The 19020-nt window shown below is 41.9% G+C and overlaps 1 protein-coding gene across 1 annotated transcript; it reads right to left on the bottom strand.

Annotated features, from left to right (window-relative positions):
* Nucleotides 1-859: 859 nt before the first annotated feature.
* rbmx2 (RNA binding motif protein X-linked 2) lies at nucleotides 860-14653 on the bottom strand. Its single transcript, XM_060936472.1, has 6 exons — nucleotides 14583-14653; nucleotides 14248-14363; nucleotides 9470-9521; nucleotides 6863-6992; nucleotides 1547-1727; nucleotides 860-1453 (listed from the first exon to the last, which is right to left on the bottom strand). The coding sequence occupies exons 1-6, from the start codon at nucleotides 14585-14587 to the stop codon at nucleotides 987-989; spliced, it is 951 nt and encodes a 316-aa protein (XP_060792455.1). The 5' UTR covers nucleotides 14588-14653; the 3' UTR covers nucleotides 860-986.
* Nucleotides 14654-19020: the final 4367 nt, after the last annotated feature.

Genomic DNA, 19020 nt, shown 5'->3' with positions numbered 1-19020 from the left:
CTGCTTCCAGTCAGTTTTTCCCCTTAAATGTTAACTTTAAATAAATAACAATAATAATGTATCATGACATCATCGTATCACTCAACCCAACTCTTGGGTTAAAAAAGTGACCTCCCCCCCCCCCCCCCCTTTATTTTTTATTTATGATGGTTCTGATTTCATCGCACCAGTTTCTTAAACCTCGTCCTGTTTACCGAAGTTGGAACGGTTTAGCTACGTCCAAAGACGTCACCGCGACAGAGAAAGTTCTCCCATCTCCAGGTTTCTGCTTAAATATTTCTTCAACACACGACACCTAGAAATACAGTCGTAATCACGGTGATTTGTTTGGTGTGTAATCGCAAAAAATGTTTTGTAAGATTTTATTTAAAAAAAAAAAAAAAAGAGGGGCGTGGCGATTGAACATGAGCTCGTGCTCAACTTTCGTCCCGTTACGGAAAAAAAAAAAAAAAAATCAGGAAAACTTTTACGTGCTCGGACCATTTCCCCGCCTCCTCATCGGTGAACATGTTCCACGCTTGTAACCAATCATAGCTTTGCTCTCTAATTGTGTCATTTTGCTTCATTTCTCCCCCCAGTGATGATGTGACTAGAGATTATTTGATTGTAATTATTATTAACAGCAGCAGCAACGAAGAAGTGCTGTTAAATTCCTGTTGAGCGGGTACGAGATGATTAACGACATCATCTGTTCAGTCTTGGGTACGTTTTTTTTTTTAAAGACAAAAATACTTAATCAGCTATTTGACAGAAGTTATATGACGGTACCATGTGATTTTTTTTTTGGAAGGGGGAAAGTTCTGTACTCGTACCATAAATCTGTTTTGCTCTTTGTATCACTTGTATCAATAATAAAATATTTCTATGTTGAATGATGAGTAAAATTTTTATTTACAATATTTGACAAAAACAAGTGTGTTATGATGTCATAAGACCAAACAGGACAATCGAGCAGATTTTAAAAAATCGAATACACCGTCCTCGTCTCAGTTGCGTCTGTATTCTCGGTCTCTCAATTTCTCTCGCTCTCTGTCTCTATAGTGTCTTTCAGTGTCTCTGTCTCGATGTCTGTCCTTAACTCTCTCCCTTTCTCTTTCCCTCGTCCTGTCTCTGTCTCTCTCCCGCTCTCTCGGACGCTGCTCGTCTTTCCCGCTCGCCTCGTCTCTGCTCTTCCCCGTCCTCCTTTCGTCCTCTCTGTCCCTCTCCCTCTCTCCTCGCCGGTGCTGATCCTCTGGTCTTTCACGCGAGTTCCTCGTCTCTTGGCCTCTGGACTCCTGCGCCCCCTTCAGGACGTACTTCTCATAACCCGTGTCCTCTTTCTCCTTCTTCACCTTCACAGCCGGAGTGGAGGAGGGAGAGTCCGTCTGCGTCGCGCGCCTTTCCTCTTTCGCTTCCTTCTTGTTCTTCTTCTTTTCTTTTTTCTCCTTCTTCTTTTTCTTCTTTTCTTTTTTCTCTGTTGCAGCAGATCACACAACACGTATGAATCCTCCAGAACGTTCCAAGTCTTCCTGAAAGTATTGCTCAGGTACGTTTAAAACCCACTTACCCTTTTTTGGTTTCTTTAACGGTAAGAGAGACTCGTCTCCCGATTCCGACTCGGACAAAGAGGGCGCTTTGGGAGCGCAGCCTTCTTCCCGGAGGTGTCTGGTGACGTCGTCGATGTCCTCCGAATCTTTGGGGGGACGATAATTCGACACGTGGTCCACACGTAACGTTCGGCCTTTAATCTGCGGAGTCAAACGGATGAAAGCCTCATGTAGAACGACTTTGTATATATTCATAGCATGTGCTGATGCATTAATAAAGCATTATTATTATTAATAAAGCCTCTGTAGTACAGTTTTAATCATATTTATTATCAGAATGCATTATAAGCAGTGTTTAACACATCCAAACAAGGTTTGCGACTCTGTTTCCTGACTGCATTTAATGTTTTTGTATTTTTTTTTTAAATAGCTTTTACACCAAGAACTTTTTTTTTCAAATTGTTCTCACAATATACAGATCGTACAGCACTAATTAATTTCTTACCCCCCATTTATTAAAGGAAAAAAAATTCTGTAATGTAAATAATGCATAATGATAGCTAGCTATAAATGTACGGCAGGGTTTCCCATACATAGACCATTGCGTTGCGCAGCGCCACACAATGGATTCCTATTGCCACACAATCAGACTCACGATTTTGAAAAAAAAAAATTCTGTTCATTCATAGTGCTCTTTCTTCTCGTTCACGCGAGCGCACACCCACACACACAGAGAGAGAGAGCCGGAGAGGCGTGTCCACAGGCCTGCCGGTGCACATATACCCGGACTGCAAGTAGGCCTGTTAGGCTAATTAAAAATAACGCAGCCTTCCCAATTCGCCTTCCGACCCCTTATTTTAAAAGGTAGCCTACGTCGTGCTCGTGATGAGCTTTATCTTATGCTGTGTTCACACTTATACCGGTACAATAGTGGTATAACTGTATCGATACAAAGTATACCGGTACAGTTTAGTGCATCTGTCCACACTAGCGAGAAATGTTTGCGGTTTTCTTTCACGGTAGTTGAAATGCGCGTGCGCGAAATGTTTCCATGGTTACCGAGTAACTTCCTTCCAAGAATATGGCGGATGAAACAACGTGTGCGCTTTTGTCAATGTACAGTCTGTATTTCTGGTGATCATTTATTCAATCGAATCATATTTAAAAAAAAAAAAAAAAAACCCAAAACGCGTGAGGCAGTTGAGAAAGAAACAAAGAAAACGAATCTCCCTTTTCCCCCTCACTTTCTCCCTCTTCCCTTCTCTTCCCCTCCCTTTCTCTCCCTTTTCCTTCCTCCCTCCTTCCCCTCTCTCTGCACCATGTAGCTCCACGGTTGTTTCGTTTGCACACGCGCATTATATTTGTATCGATACAGAACCGCTTCATCTGTCCACACTACAGCGAAGCGCTAAAGTACCGATACTGTACCGGTATGAAACCCATACATTTGTGGATTTTGTACCGATACAGTTATACCGCTACAGTACCGGTATAGTTGCTAGTGTGGACAGGTGTTGGGGTACGAAAGTAGTTTCGTATCGGTACAAAATCCCTAGTGTGGACAGGGTAATAGCCTTCTTGGCTTACAGGAAACGGACGTCCCTGAGTCAGGCTATAAACCAATTTTGATGCATACAGTAGCAGCTTGACGCGAGGAACCGGCCTTATTGCATTATCCCGTTTATCCCGCTTCAGCATTCATGCAAGTTATTAATAATGGCTTGACATTCACAACAAATAAGGATTTCCCACTAGCCTAAATAAAATATGTTATACTCGCGGGGATGCCTAGTTGATGCTATCTGAAGCATAAAATCTGAATATTTTAAGAAACCTCTTTATTAACTTTATTGGCGAAGTAGAATTGCGAGCGGGATTTCTCAGCTATGAACAGGGTAAGCACGTAGAAATTCAGTATTCCTTTGTATATTTTTTGATGTAATGGAAATTTTTTAGTGCTTTGATGAAGAAAATGTACTTTTTTTTTTATCCATAGATTAAAACAGACCTCAGGAATAGGCTCCAAGGGGAACACCTGGCAACCTGCTTACGAATCTCCAGAAATGGTCCCGAACCCGATGACTTCCCTTACGATAGGGCACTTGAGTTTTTTTTTTTTTTTCAGGAAGCCACGCAGAATTAAATGTTCTGATAGGGCATGCAGGCTTTGCACCAATTAGGGTAATGCTTTTTCATTATTGTTAGTTGCCTTGGTGTTTCCTTAAGTGGTTTCTTACATCTAATTATGATATTTTATTATTATTTTGTTGTTAAATTATACTATTTATTTCATTTTAGTATTGGTTGAGGTAAGTGTTGAGTTCAATATTTAAAATAAAAACCTCCAGCTTGTTTTTTGCAATTTATTCCTTGAATGTCAACTAAAGAATGATTGAAAGATTGCCACCAAAAAGGCAAAAAAACTAAACTTTAACTTGAATTTTGGTGAGTAATTTTCATAAATTTAAAAGACAGGTTTTCCACCAACATCAAGCCCAGCAAACTAATGGCCTGCCCTGTAGGGTGCATCAGTTGCCCCCTAAAAATGAAAAGTTCCTCCGATCATGATGCAGTTTTGTTTTTATGTTCCTTTTGGTAAGAAAACACACTGGGTGAAATATTTTGACAAAATTCAGAAGTTTAATGGCGGCACCAGGAGCTCAAAGTTATGGAAAAAGCTGCTATTTTATGACAAAATTTCGATCACTTTTCATGAAGCATTATGGCACCTTATAGAGTATACCAAATATCTTAGATCCACATTTTTAGTGCATATTCTAAATATATTATCCAGCACAGTTTGAGTTTTAGCTGTTCATTGAATCATTGTTCAACTACTTTTAAACAATACAAATGTATTATGAATCACATTAATGCTTCTCAATCCCTTGCAAAGGTTCTTAACATGATCTCTGGCTCACAAGAAATCAATAAATGGAGTCCAACGTTGTGATTCAAACCTTACGCGAAAACATAAAATAAGCGTTTTTTTGGCAAAAAATGAACCTCATGGTGCCACCATTAGACTTTTGAATATGGTCAAAAAATGTTACAGGATGTCTTTATTGGTGAAAAGGAACACCCAGACAAAAATGCATCAGATTTTATGCAAGTGAGGGCAACTGATGCAGCCTACTGTCCTCTGTGGTTGGTAGAAGAGAGCAACTGGACTTGCTTGAAAAGTCTTGAAGACGTTTCGCCTCTCATCCGAAAGGCTTCCTCAGTTCTGTCTGTCTAATAGGGAGTATCCAGTATTTATCCTCTGATGGATCATCATAGAATCCGAATCAGAATGCTGATGGCTGCATTGTAGGTGGCTGATCAATGTCATAGACACCCACCTCTGTTCAGTGATGGTCGTTCCAGGTTGACAAAAATGAACGATCCTCTCTGGCTAAGATGTCTGCCAGTTTTCTGGAAGTCCTCTCATACTCCCGCACCAGTCGAAGGGAACTCATCCCAAAGTGCGTAGAAACATATCTGTGAAGATACTCAGTCGTCCAGGTACATAGTAATCTGTGGTTGGTAGAAGAGAGCAACTGGACTTGCTTGAAAAGTCTTGAAGACGTTTCGCCTCTCATCCGAAAGGCTTCCTCAGTTCTGTCTATCTAATAGCCATCAGCATTCCGATTCGGATTCTATGATGATCCATGAGAGGATAAATACGTGATACTCCCTATTAGGCTGGGCAGACACTGTGCGATTTTTGGCCCGATTTTGACACGATTTTCACTCATGCGACTATTTTGGAGATCGGGCCGATTTTTGGCTCAATCGTGCGTCTCGGATCGTGTAGTATACATGGGGTAACGACAAGCGATTAACACCTGACGACCTCCTCCTGATCGATCGGATGAAAATCAAACCTGTTTGAAATCCTGGTCGCCCATCGTGAGGCTATCGCACTGTTGAAGCAGCGTCACAAGCCGATTTACCTCAACCTGTCACACTATACATGCGCGAATACAGATACGGAAGAGAAAAACACTGAGCAGCACTTCCGGTCTCCTCTTCTTCTTCTTCACGCTGCAGTTCCGGATACAAGAATCTGGAAGTACAGTGTGAGCAGTCAGATCGCATCCGAGCATCGGATCGTATAGTGTGAGAACAGGAATCGTAAGCTGCGTGCTGTTTACCCCTGCGATTCACTCATACAGTGCGAGCAGCAGCTAAATACCGCAATTGAAAAAAAAAAAAAAAAATCGCAGTGTCTGCCCAGCCTTAGACAGACAGAACTGAGGAAGCCTTTCGGATGAGAGGCGAAACGTCTTTAAAAGTTTTCAAGCAAGTCCAGTTGCTCTCTTCGACCAACCACAGATTACTATGTACCTGGACGACTGAGTATCTTCACAGATATGACCCTCCTGTCCTGTAATGTAAAGTTGGGTCGAGGAATGAAACCAGGCAGGGTTCTGGGAAAAATTGTTCTAGCTGTCTTCTCTTAAAGAACTTTAAAAGAATTTAGATTGAACTGAATAATCTCAAATGCTTCTTGTAGCTTTAAAATAGTCCCAGCAGGTGACTCTGAAGAAAAATACTGTGTGTTTGAACACCGCCCGCTGTAAACACTTTGCATACACCCCAATGTTTTCAGATGCGTTCTGCTAACTGATAAATATCATCGTCTTTACATGTTTTAAACTTTACTTAACTTTTATTCTATTTTATTCTGCTGGTTTTTAATCAACTTTTACTTCATTTTATTATTGTATTTCTACTATTGTTTAATTCTTTTTTTCCCTCTCTTCTTCCCCCTTTATTTTATTTTCTATTGTTTACTGTTTTGCTTTTACCTCTGTAAAGCACATTAAACTGCCACTGTGTAGGAAATGCGCTATAGAAATAAACTTGCCTTGCCTCCACCGACCGCCACGACACCACCGCGCACGATTCCCTCATCGACACAGTGGAGCACCACAAATCGCTACCTGGTCTGTGGGAAACACTGTACTGCATTTTTATAACCAGTTATAACAACCTGTATACCTGATGAACGCATGGTAAACTTGCTTCTTTACACATTGCGACTTGTTTCTCTGTCAGCGTCGCTAAAATGGCATCTCGTCCAAAACTAACCATCTCATATGACTTTAGCTCTCTTTTCACATTTTATAAATATAAATCATGGGGGAAGCCATGGCCTAATGGTTAAAGATGCAGCTTTGGGACCAAAAGGTTGCCAGTTCGATTCCCTGGACCAGCAGGAATGGCTGAAGTGCCCTTGAGCAAGGCACCGAACCCCCAACTGCTCCGGGTATGCTGTACGTCGCTCTGAGTAAGAGCGTCTGCTAAATACCCGTAATGTAAGCAGCGTTATACTAGTTAAGAGTTTGTACCTTAATCCCGTTAAAGTTATCCACTGCCAGAATCGTGCTTCTTTGATCCTCGTAGCATAGAAAACAAAACCCCTTGGACTTCCCCGTCTTCTTATCCCGCACCAAGTTAATGTTGGCGATCTCTCCGTACCTGCCATGACGAGAAGACACACAAAGAGTCGTGGGGATTTTTTTGTTTTTTGTAAAATGATGACAGGGTTTCCACAACCATTATATTTAGGGGGCCGTCTTCCCCTCCCATACACACACACACACACACACACACACACAAAGTGCTGAAAGAAAGAAAGAAAAACCTAGGAGTGCAGTTCTGTTGTAAAATAAATGTGAAGACTTAAAGGATAAGGCAACTTTTGTAGTGTGTGTAATAGGAGAAAAACATATACGTAATCAATTCCGTTAATTATTTCCATTATATATCGAACATGAAAAAATATTTTTAACTTTGAAATCATGAATTGACACAGAGGAGTCGAAGTTGGAGGAGTCAGCCATTTTGAGATTGTGGGCAACTATAAACCAATCAGAATCTTTCGTTAATGCGCCTCCCTCTGATCTGTGACGTCACTGGGCCCATGAAAACAGTGTTTACAGACAGATCACTGTGATTAGGAGTCCCGGCGGGTGGCTTGTATTCGATTCGTTTATATCCCGACCTTGTCAGCTGTCAGATTTATGTTCATGGACCCGGTAAGCTGGTAAATATATATATTTTTTTTTTTTCCTTTACCAAATTCTAACAGAAAACGAGAGCGCCCGAAAGGGAAAACCGAGCCGAGCCGCTTCGCGCATGCACAGTAGGCTTGGTAGGACAAATCCAAATAGGAGTCATTCAGGATTCAGCCGTGTTTTTACTCAACCAAAGTTCTACAGTATTATGAGCTTTAAGTTGCATAAATAAAACCATTTGGTGAAACTTTGAAGAAGCGATTGTACTGGTTTTTTACCTTATTACCATGAAGCACTGAAGAGTTCTTTTCAGTGGTGGGCCGCATGACGTCACGCGGTAGATCAATATGGCGGAACGCATCTTCGCTGAGCTCAGCGCAAGTCCATATTATTAAAAGTTAAAAGATACTGTTATGCGGTCTGTTCTTTCTCTATAAATTCCATGATCGATTACTTTATATATTTATCTATCTATTTGTTGTGATTTTGTACAAAAGTTGCCTTTTCCTTTAAATACGACTCCTTTAATGATCCTGATGGGTGACGGTAATGCCAGGAGAAATGTCACTGTGCCAGTCTCATTCGACATTTCAGTCTCTCAACAAGTGTGCTGTTTAAAGGAGAACTGAAGGCAAATTTATCATCAAAATTATATTTCTCATTTTATTAAATGTCGGAATGCATTTCTGATCGCTATTTTGTCGCTGCTATAGCAAGTTCTGAGTGTTTGAAATATGCTCTGTAATATATCAGTCCATATGTCAAAGCGACGGCCGTAAACGAGATTCGTTGAGACCTGTGCGAGACATCGTAGGACGGAAGTAAAACATACAGCGGAAATCAAAGTGACCGACATCTGACAACGTTGTCAAAAGACACGCGCGCCCTCTTTCGAATGCTGACGTAATCAAGCCGGAAGTTTTGTTTGTTTTGATAGCAATCAGGAAAGTTTGAAAAAAGTCGGCGTCATTTAAACTCGTTTTTGTGCAATATTTCGTTTGGAAAACAGTTTTCAAAATGGCGGCACTGACACCTGGCTGACACTTCTTCACGTTTCGAAGTCTCGCGCAAGTCTTGTGAAGATCGTGCGGATAAGCGACGCCTGCCGTGGACCAAACGAACTAAATTCAACACGGCTAAAAACCGAATAGGCCGAGAAGTATAATATTTAATTGCAATTAGTTGCCAATACGAGCCGCGATATAAGGTTACTAAAAGCAAAAACGTAATTGAATAACACGTTAATTAAGAAATAAAGCAAGTTTAAAAATGACTTCAGTGCTCCTTTAAAGCACATCAGGTTGGCTGAAGGCCCAAATGCGATGCAAGCGTGATATAAAACTCAAATTTACATGACGCTGTCCTTTTAAGTGCACATGCATCACAAGGATGACATAAAATCATTCATGAATGCACATACCGGTGTTTCTCCTACTATTCCGAAGGTTTGAACTCGTGAAGTTCTTTAATGTAGAATCACAGCCACCACGGGCATCCGGACAAGGATGAAGATGACAGTAGAAGTTTGTTTGCAATCTTTAATCTCCTTTCCAGTTCTGAACCTTCTTCTGTTGGTGGTCTCTAAATTTTGTGAGAATGTGTACTGTGTAGCGCTCAATTATATCTTTACTCCCTGCTTCCACTTCTGGTAGCCATCCTTCACTGAATACCGCTCCAAATTATCCCTCTAGCCGGACCCCAAGCCCCCCCCCAACAAACAAAAAACAGGAGTGCAGTTCTGTTGTAAAAATTGTTCTAAAATAAATGTAAAGACTTAAATACGACTCCTTTAACTGTGTTTTTTTTTTTTTTTTGCTGTGGGGATGACCATCCTCATCCAGCACCCCCCCCCCCAAAACCCAGTAAACTCAGGGGGAACACTGGAGGGAGGGAGGGAGAGAGAAAGCAGTGCTACAGTAAAGAGTAAACTGGACGTACTGTGAGAAAACGCAGATGATGTCTCCTTCTGTTAACTCGTACGGAAATCCACCTGCAGATTACAACAAAGTCGCAAGGAACTAGAATCATCATCATATTACACACACACACACACACACACACACACACACACACAACTGAAGAGTCTTAAATAATTTTCTCAAACTATTGGTAATGTACATCACAAAAAAAATGTTCTAGATTAACTCTAAACTGTCCAATGTCCTCAAACCTCTCCGTTATTAGAATTTTCCACACTATTTCTTAAAGTTTCCATGGTCAATACAAAACTCAGTTTTAATATTTGTATCCACATTATTATATTTTTATTTATTCTATGTTATTATACAGTATATTCATTTATTTACATTTAAATGTGTTATGCACTGCTTTCATGTAAGGAGAGGTGGATTTCAGTGTCTCATAAGTACTTGTTACATACACGCACAAATGATCAACTATTTTTAATTAAAAAAATAAGAACATTAAGAATTTACATAAAACGGTGTGAATGACCTATTGTAGTCTTGAAGAATATGTAATTTACCTGCTTTTAATACAAGCTTTCATAAATACCTGCCTTAGGAAAATTCTTAGAATCTACTGGCCGAACACCATCAGTAATGAGGACTTGAGGCACCGCACCGGGCAACAACCAGTAGGGACCGTCATTCTACGTAAACGCTGGACAGTAGGCTGCATCAGTTGCCCTCACTTTCATAAAATCTGATGCATTTTTGTTTGGGTGTTCCTTTTCACCAATAAAGACATCCTGTAAAATTTTTTTGACTATATTCAAAAGTCTAATGGTGGCACCATGAGGTTCATTTTTTTTTTGCCAAAAAACGCTTATTTTATGTTTTCGCGTAAGGTTTGAATCACGGTGTTGGACTCCATTTATTGATTTCTTGTGACCCAGAGATCATGTTAAGAACCTTTGCAAGGGATTGAGAAGCATAAAGGCCTCTGCATGCTCTTGCGACAAGGCTTTCGCAGATAGCTTTTCGCAGACAGTTGTAATTTATCGTTGAGCGGGGAGTAATAGGCGTGCACGATGTTATTCACTGCCACAACGCAAGGGGGGGCAAAATCGCTAGGAGTAGTTGGTGGGTGTGGTTAGTGGAGTGTTTATCCTCCAGTTACTTATAATGACTAGAACTGGAGTCGTATAGATGTACGTACTTCCTCACTTCCTCGATCAACCGCTCTTCGTGCTGCTCCATCTTTGCTCGTGTTTTTAAAAATGGCGGTCGTGAAAACAAACCAAACCGGGAAAGTAGGGAAGCGGAAGTGCGTGTACAGCGGATGTAGAGTGGACCAATCAGAGCCCTCTTGTCTGCGACGCTGTCTGCGAGGCTTCTGCGGTGGTCACAATTTTTGGGAGGTGCGCACAGAGCGTCTGCGAAGGGGGGGGGCTACGCAGACGCCATCTGCGACGCCATCTGCGAGGACTGCGTTGTCAGCATAAATTGGCCTTTAATGTGATTCATAATACATTTGTATTGTTTAAAAGTAGTTGAACAATGATTCAATGAACAGCTAAAACTCAAACTGTGCTTGATAATATATTTAGAATATGTACTAAAAATGTGTCTCTAAGATATTTGGTATCCTCTATAAGGTGCCATAATGTTTCATGAAAAGTGATCGAAATTTTGTCATAAAAGTCATAAAATAGCAGCTTTTTCCATAACTTTGAGCTCCTGGTGCCACCATTAAACTTCTGAATTTTGTCAAAATATTTCACCCAGTGTGTTTTCTTACCAAAAGGAACATAAAAACAAAAATGCATCATGATCGGAGGAACTTTTCATTTCTAGGGGGCAACTGATGCACCCTACCGGACATGGATAGGGCACACCTTGCACAAACCAAAAACAAATATCACAAGAGAGGCCTTCACCCGGAACCCCCCGGGGAAGCAGAAGACCGAAGAAGACATGGAGGCGGAACCTGGATGCTGATGTGAGGGCAACCGGGTACACATGGGAACAGCTGGTAGAGAGGGCCCAGGACCGCATGAGATGGAGGAATCTAGCCCGTGGCCTATGCCCAAGCATGGGCAGTCGGCCTAAGTAAGTAAGTAAGTAAGTAACTGCTTTCATGTAAATAAGTGCCAGGTTTTAAAACCCTGTCTCTAATAAAGTTTATCATCATCCACTCACCAGCCACTTTATTAGGAACACCAATCCACCTGATTTCGGCAGGAGGCTCCCGATTGTATTTGTTAAAAACTGGATAATCTCCCGGTTTGGGGAAATCCCTACCGCCAAGTTAAAAATACTCCCGATTATGTCCAATCAGAATTGTATGAGAAACACTGCTGACTTCAACTGATTTTTAACCAAATCAACGAACAGAACGACAGTCACTTCCGTAATGTAGGATTCACCCAGGCTGTCCGACATTTTTTACAAGCAGTCTTTCATCATGGCCACTAAACCCAATACCAAAAATATGAATGCAAATACCAGGTTGCATGGGAGAATGAATTTCTGTGGATAAGCAAATGTTCGACCAGCCAGACCAACGCATTTTGCAAGGTAAGACTAGAAAGCAATTAATTTATCCCACTCTTATGGTGGGGTAAAAGCAGGTAAATTACATATTCTTCAAAACTACAACAGGTCATTCACACTATTTTATGTAAAATTCTTAATGTTATCTTATTTTTTTAATTAAAAATAGTTGATCATTTGTACATGTGTATGTAACAAGTACTTATGAGACATTGAAATTAACTTAAGATTTATATTAATGTTTTGTAGTACGAAGTATAATTAAATTGCATACAAGTCTTTATTGTCTTGTACTTTTTCAAAGGTACAACGAAATTGAAGGTGCTGTTGACTCATGATGAGTTATAGAAAAAAGAACAAATAAAGTATAAAAAATAGTAAAGTATACAGAATTGCACTGGTAAAATAGTATAAACAGAATATAAACAGTTGTATTGGTATATACACTAGGGGGGCGGCACGGTGGTGTAGTGGTTAGCGCTGTCGCCTCACAGCAAGAAGGTCCGGGTTCGAGCCCTGTGGCCGGCGAGGGTCTTTCTGTGCGGAGTTTGCATGTTCTCCCCGTGTCCACGTGGGTTTCCTCCGGGTGCTCCGGTTTCCCCCACAGTCCAAAGACATGCAGGTTAGGTTAACTGGTGACTTTAAGGTGGTGTTTACATTAGACCGTATCAGCGGATCATCAGATTAACATTTTTAAAACGATTCGCGTGCACACAGCAACGCCAATACACGGATACGCTAATCACATGACTAATTAGACGGCACGTCACATGATCCCAGTGCATATCGGGCATGCGCAAGTCACTCACCACTTGCAAGTGGAAGGATGGCAGGCGAACACCTTCTCCAGCAGATAAACACACCTGGCTGTGATGTTCATGTTCTCACTGAGTTTAAGCGCCTGAAGGAGGTAAAGAAGTTGAAATGCGTAAATAAACCTCAGTGCGGCTCAGCGCTTCCTCCTGCGCTCCAAATCACTCCGCCCTGAACAGCGAGTGCCGTCTGGAGGGTGCGCACTCCGGCCCTGCGCAGCTCACAGAGCGCGCGAGTGAAGCGCACGAGCAGTGATTCGGGACTGAGCCGCTGTGTGTGTGATCCCAACGCCAGCGAATCAGGAAGGTGGATGTCACAGTGACGTTGTCCAATGACGACGTCAGCTAGAGCTCAGCACTGCGTTTCCTCGTTCCTCAATGTTTACACAGCACCGGATCAGATACGAACTGGGTTGAATACGTGGGCCCTGGCGGATTCAAGTTGTTCCGCCTGTGGAGTCGTTTCCCGGCATTTTAATATGCACGGACAGTGCATCCGCGACGAAAACGAGACGGATACGGTCTAATGTAAACACCACCTAAATTGACCGTAGGTGTGAATGTGAGTGTGAATGGTTGTCTGTGTCTATGTGTCAGCCCTGTGATGACCTGGCGACTTGTCCAGGGTGTACCCCGCCTTTCACCCATAGTCAGCTGGGATAGGCTCCAGCTTGCCTGCAACCCTGTAGAACAGGATAAAGCGGCTACAGATAATGAGATGAGATGAATCAGAAGGCTGCAAATAGAAAAGAGGCATACGATTTTTATTTAAATTTCATTTAATAAATTAATGCCAGGGGCGGTACGGTGGTGTAGTGGTTAGCGCTGTCGCCTCACAGCAAGAAGGTCCTGGGTTCGAGCCCCGGGGCCAGCGAGGGCCTTTCTGTGTGGAGTTTGCATGTTCTCCCCGTGTCCGCGTGGGTTTCCTCCGGGTGCTCCGGTTTCCCCCACAGTCCAAAGACATGCAGGTTAGGTTAACTGGTGACTCTAAATTGACCGTAGGTGTGAATGTGAGTGTGAATGGTTGTCTGTGTCTATGTGTCAGCCCTGTGATGACCTGGCGACTTGTCCAGGGTGTACCCCGCCTTTCGCCCGTAGTCAGCTGGGATAGGCTCCAGCTTGCCTGCGACCCTGTAGAACAGGATAAAGCGGCTGCAGATAATGAGATGAGAAATTAATGCCATTGATGTGGTTTTTTTTAAATTTGAAATTCGATTTAGCATGTCTGCACTATTGTTATATATTGTATAGTAATAAGCGTTGCTTGTTCCATATTCAATGTTAAAGCAAAACTTGTTTGGGTCCATATTAAAAGGTTCATTTGTTCAAAGTTTTAAATTTTGGCCCACTGTGTATTAGAGTTTGACACCCCTGCCATAAGAGTTTACAGCGTTAACTAAAGCTCTTATTGTGTTGTATATATTATTTTTTATTTTTTTCCTCTCACCGATGAAAATCCAGGCGCTGTCCTTGTACTCTGCATGCCAGGACACTGAGTCCTTAATACCCAGGTGAGCTTCTCTCTCATTCAGCTCATTGATCAGCTTCACTTTGGTAAGCGGGCTAGGTATGGACATAAACAAACAAACAAACAAACAGCTTAGCCAGACAGACTTCAGATAGCTAAGCTCGCTACTGGTGGCTAAGTGCTAAGCTAACTAGCAGCACACGCATTATATTAAAGACAAACTAATAGTTTATTAACATTCAGCCTTATTATTCATGATACGAAGATAGAACCTTTTAAAAAATAATACTATTAACACCGAAACTGCTACTTACTTCATTGTCGGTTTGTTTTCTTATAAACACACACGCAAGTAGTTCCGCCAGTGTTTCATTATTTACTTCCGGGTAGAAACAACGTCGTTCAGATTATAGTACCGCACCCAAACATGAAAATAAATAAACAAATAAATAGAATTTACAGTAATACACTGCACTTGTACTCCAGCATTTGTTTTTCATTTATCCATTAAATAACTTTCTATATATAAAATGAAATATAATTAAATTTCAATATTCAAATATTACCACAGGTTCTGGCGCAGGAAAGTCTGCCTGGGAACAGATCATTATAGCTACACGGTACAGCCAAAAATATGTGGACACCTGACCATGACACCATCTTCGCCAAACTGCTCCCAACACGTTCGAAGCACGCAATGGTGTAGAATGTCTTTGTACGCTGTAGCGTTACACTTCCCTTCAGTGGAACTAAGAGGCCCAGACCTGTTCCAGTATTGCCCCTTTTCCACCAAAGCAGTTCCAGGGCTGGTTCGGGGCCGGTGCTTAGTTTGGAACCGGGTTTTCTGTTTCCACTGACAAAGAACTGGCTCTGGGGCCAGAAAAACCAGTTCCAGGCTAGCACCAACTCTCTGCTGGGCCAGAGGAAAGAACCACTCACGTCAGCGGGGGGGCAGAGTTGTTAAAGGACATGGGACATGAAACATAAATGCACGCTATATCAGTTTCTTTCCATTAAAAATATGAAATAATTGCATCAACAAATACAAAATTATCTATTAAATCCAGCAAAATCGTTATATTCGTGATGATTTTATGGCATTTCTGCTCGAGCTCCGATATGCATATTTTACAACCGGAAGAGCCGCTGTCACGTGATCATACATCACAAAAACTTTCGGGTACAGCACAAGCAGGTAGATGAATATGGAGAAGTGTGAATCGTGATGATGACGAATGCGACAAAATAGTTTTTGTGTCTTGGATGACAAGAAAATTGTTTCATTTTTAGAGTGTTTAACCTACATTGAACATCATGGTGTATTGCGACCTCCCAGTCAGTCAGACGCGCTGTCACTCCTGTTAGCAATGTAGCTAGGCTCAGCATGGCCAATGGTATTTTTTGGGGCTGTAGTTAGATGCGACCAAACTCTTCCGCGTTTTTCCTGTTTACATAGGTTTATATGACCAGTGACATGAAACAAAGTTCAGTTACACAAATTGAAACGTGGCGATTTTCTATGCTATGGAAAGTCTGCACTATGATGACAGGCGTACTAACACCTTCTGCGTGCTTCAGCAGCGCATTGATACCTGCACTCAGAGTTGTACCATTATTTTTTAGACAGGGCGGACGGACCAGGGCATTTGCCCACCTGGCCGTGCCCGACGAGGAGCGCTCTCGGCCAGCTTGGGAGGCAGACAGCAGCCCCTCCTCGAAGTGTGGTTTTACCATGGGCCTCATGTGGTAAGGATTAGTATTATAATTTTGGGTGTATCAATTATTGATTATCATAATTCTGACTCGTTTCGCCATTTTGAATGTTTTCATCTCGGACTCTGGAAGCATTGTATCTCAATCAATCTCGAAAAATATCAGCAAAAAAAAACTAGCTTGCAACGGACTTTAGCTAGATCTATGATGAACTTTCAATGTATGATACAAAAATAATACTTCTTTCAACAGATCATTAGCCTTTGAGCAGAATTGTTTTTAACTTACCAGGAAGTGTTATCGAGCCGACCGCTTTCAATTTCATGAGGGCTGAATGAACTCTCACTCTCAGAATCATCTGACCCGTCAGAGTAAAGACAAGATCCATGTTCATGTGAATTTCCAGCTATCGGTTCGAATTGATAGGGTCTAACTTCACATCTCTGTGAAACATCGGGAATGTCACTGTCGATGGTGTCCATTTCGGTAACCTGTTTACATTAGATTCCCAAGCGCTGGCTCCTTGGAAAGTTTTTGTGACGTCATGGGTCACGTGACCACCTAGCTAATTAACGAATCATTGTTTTACGCTGATGTATAAAAAAGTTGAATAATGTGATGATTTTCACATTTTTGACACCCTGCAGTGATTTAGATGGCATTTCTTATGTCCTTTATACATAATTATACCCTGAAAAAAATCCATGTCCCATATCCTTTAAAGGAACAGTCCACCGTACTTCCATAATGAAATATGCTCTTATCTGAATTGAGACGAGCTGCTCCGTACCTGTCCGAGCTTTGCGCGACCTCCCAGTCAGTCAGACGCAGTCAGACGCGCTGTCACTCCTGTTAGCAATGTAGCTAGGCTCAGTATGGCCAATGGTATTTTTTGGGGCTGTAGTTAGATGCGACCAAACTCTTCCACGTTTTTCCTGTTTACATAGGGGTCATTCCATGTCAATTCACACAAATGCCCAAAACCTCCTCAGTGACACCTCTTCAATTTGCCTTATTTTAATTTTCTTAGTGCCTTATGATGTCAAATGAAAGAATCCAAAATTTTAGCTTCCTAGCTCGAACGTTTTTTGAGTTATGGCCCTTCAAAGTTTGGGTGCCACGCCCACTTTTGGGGTCCGGGAATTGTACACTTATGGCCCTTTTTCAGCTCACTTCAGCTCGCTTCAGCTCACTTCAGCCCGACACGGCTCGCGTTTCGACTACCAAAAACCAGCACGACTCAGCTCGCTTCAGCCCTGCTTAGCCCCTAAAACTCGCACCGTTTTGAAGTGGGGCTGAAGCGAGCCAAAGCGAGCCGAGTGAGGTTGGGGGCGTGAGCAGACACTCCCCTGTGCACTGATTGGTGAGGAGGAGTGTCCTCACATGCCCACACACGCCCCGCGAGCACGCTGGGATCTGTAAACACCGCAAACCCGGAAGAAGAAGAATTACGAGAATTTCTGAAGCCTTATGCGCCTCGCCTCATCTATACGCTCTTGCCGGTATTTATCCGCGTTGTCGGTGACAACAAGCCACAGCACCAAGACCAGCAACACTAACGACTCCATGTCCTCCATGTTTATTGTTTACTATTCGGGTCGTGAGACTACCGCTTAAAAGCTCACTGATGTCACTGTTTGCGCTGCTTAACGACATCACCTGACGTCCACCCACTTACGCTAACTCCACCCAATGTGTCCACCCACTTCCAGCCAGCACGGTTCAGCGCGGTTGTAGTCGAAATGCAACTCCAACAGCCCCGCTCAGCTCGACTCAGCACGGCACGGCTCAGCCCAACTCAGCCGCGTTTGTAGTGGAAAAGCGGCATATATTTGCAAGCATTTTTGGAGGCCCATATCTTTTGTTCTAAGGGGAATATAGACCTATAAATTGCTATATCTATGTATTCTGGCCCTGTCTATCTGATTCTGCACCTAAAAATAGCACAAGTTTACTAACTTTAGAGAGATTAACCCCTTAAAAGTGGATTTTTTTTAATGACAATTTTTTTTTGACATTTCAGGGGTCCATATCTTGGAAAGTTTTTGTGTTGATAGGGTTTAAACTGATTTATCATCATATTTGGGAACTCTACTGTGTACTTAGAGAGTTTCAGGACACTCAGAGCTTTGGTGGGGGTACAGGAGGGCCACAAATATGGCTTCAGGACAAAATTACCATTTGGTACGTCCTACTTCAGGCCATTAGTTGGCCATGTGGGCACATGATGACTGGAATGAGCCTTTAACCCTATCAACAGACACCTTTTATCAAACTTTTAAGCCAATAAAAACTTTGATTATCCAACTCCTTCAATATAAAATAAGCATTTGTATATGGGACTATTTTTGCATATTTTCTGAAAAATCCTAAGTCCGGAAAGTAGGTCAACTGTTGTTTTGACTGCCTGTTCATGTTTAAGGTAGTAAAAGCACGCCCATATAGTGATTTTAATCTATGGGAAGATTATTTATACCCAATACCTCATTAGTTATATTGACAATTACAAGGGATAAACCCTTTCCCGGCTGTTTCACGATGCCGTTTTTTTTTTTTTTTTTACATTTGCCACCTTTCCCTGTATCCAACCAAACTCTGACCACTATACACTTAATAGTTAAATGCATCTTTCAAACAGGAAAGGGAAAGATGCAAACAAGGGGATGATCCCAAGAAAAACATCCTGGTTGCTTTACTACATTTGTTCTGACATCCGATCTGGAAGTTAAACCTAGACTCATCAGGGTTTTTTTTTTTTTCAAGAAAAGGGGAAGGGGCCCCGAGCCACTCATGTGGGGAAAATTAGCATATCAATTAGTAAAAAGGGGAAATACTAATTGATATGCTAATGTTCCCCACATGAGTGGCTCAGGGCCCCTTCCCCTTTTCTTGAAAAAAAAAAAAAAAACCTGATGAGTCTAGGTTTAACTTCCAGATCGGATGTCAGAACAAATGTAGTAAAGCAACCAGGATGTTTTTCTTGGGATCATCCCCTTGTTTGCATCTTTCCCTTTCCTGTTTGAAAGATGCATTTAACTA

Source organism: Neoarius graeffei, chromosome 12, assembly GCF_027579695.1.
Source record: "Neoarius graeffei isolate fNeoGra1 chromosome 12, fNeoGra1.pri, whole genome shotgun sequence".
Taxonomy (NCBI): Eukaryota; Metazoa; Chordata; class Actinopteri; order Siluriformes; family Ariidae; genus Neoarius; species Neoarius graeffei.
Note: the sequence above shows the minus strand (reverse complement) of the source record. Positions and strands in the feature narration are given on the sequence as shown.

Excerpts from the sequence above, each read along its gene's own strand:
- rbmx2 (XM_060936472.1), bottom strand. Across the intron at positions 9,522-14,247 it reads CAGCGCCTGGATTTTCATCG|GTGGATTTCCGTACGAGTTA; the intron begins GTGAGAGGAAAA and ends TGTAATCTGCAG. Across the intron at positions 1,728-6,862 it reads ATAACTTTAACGGGATTAAG|ATTAAAGGCCGAACGTTACG; the intron begins GTACAAACTCTT and ends TTGACTCCGCAG.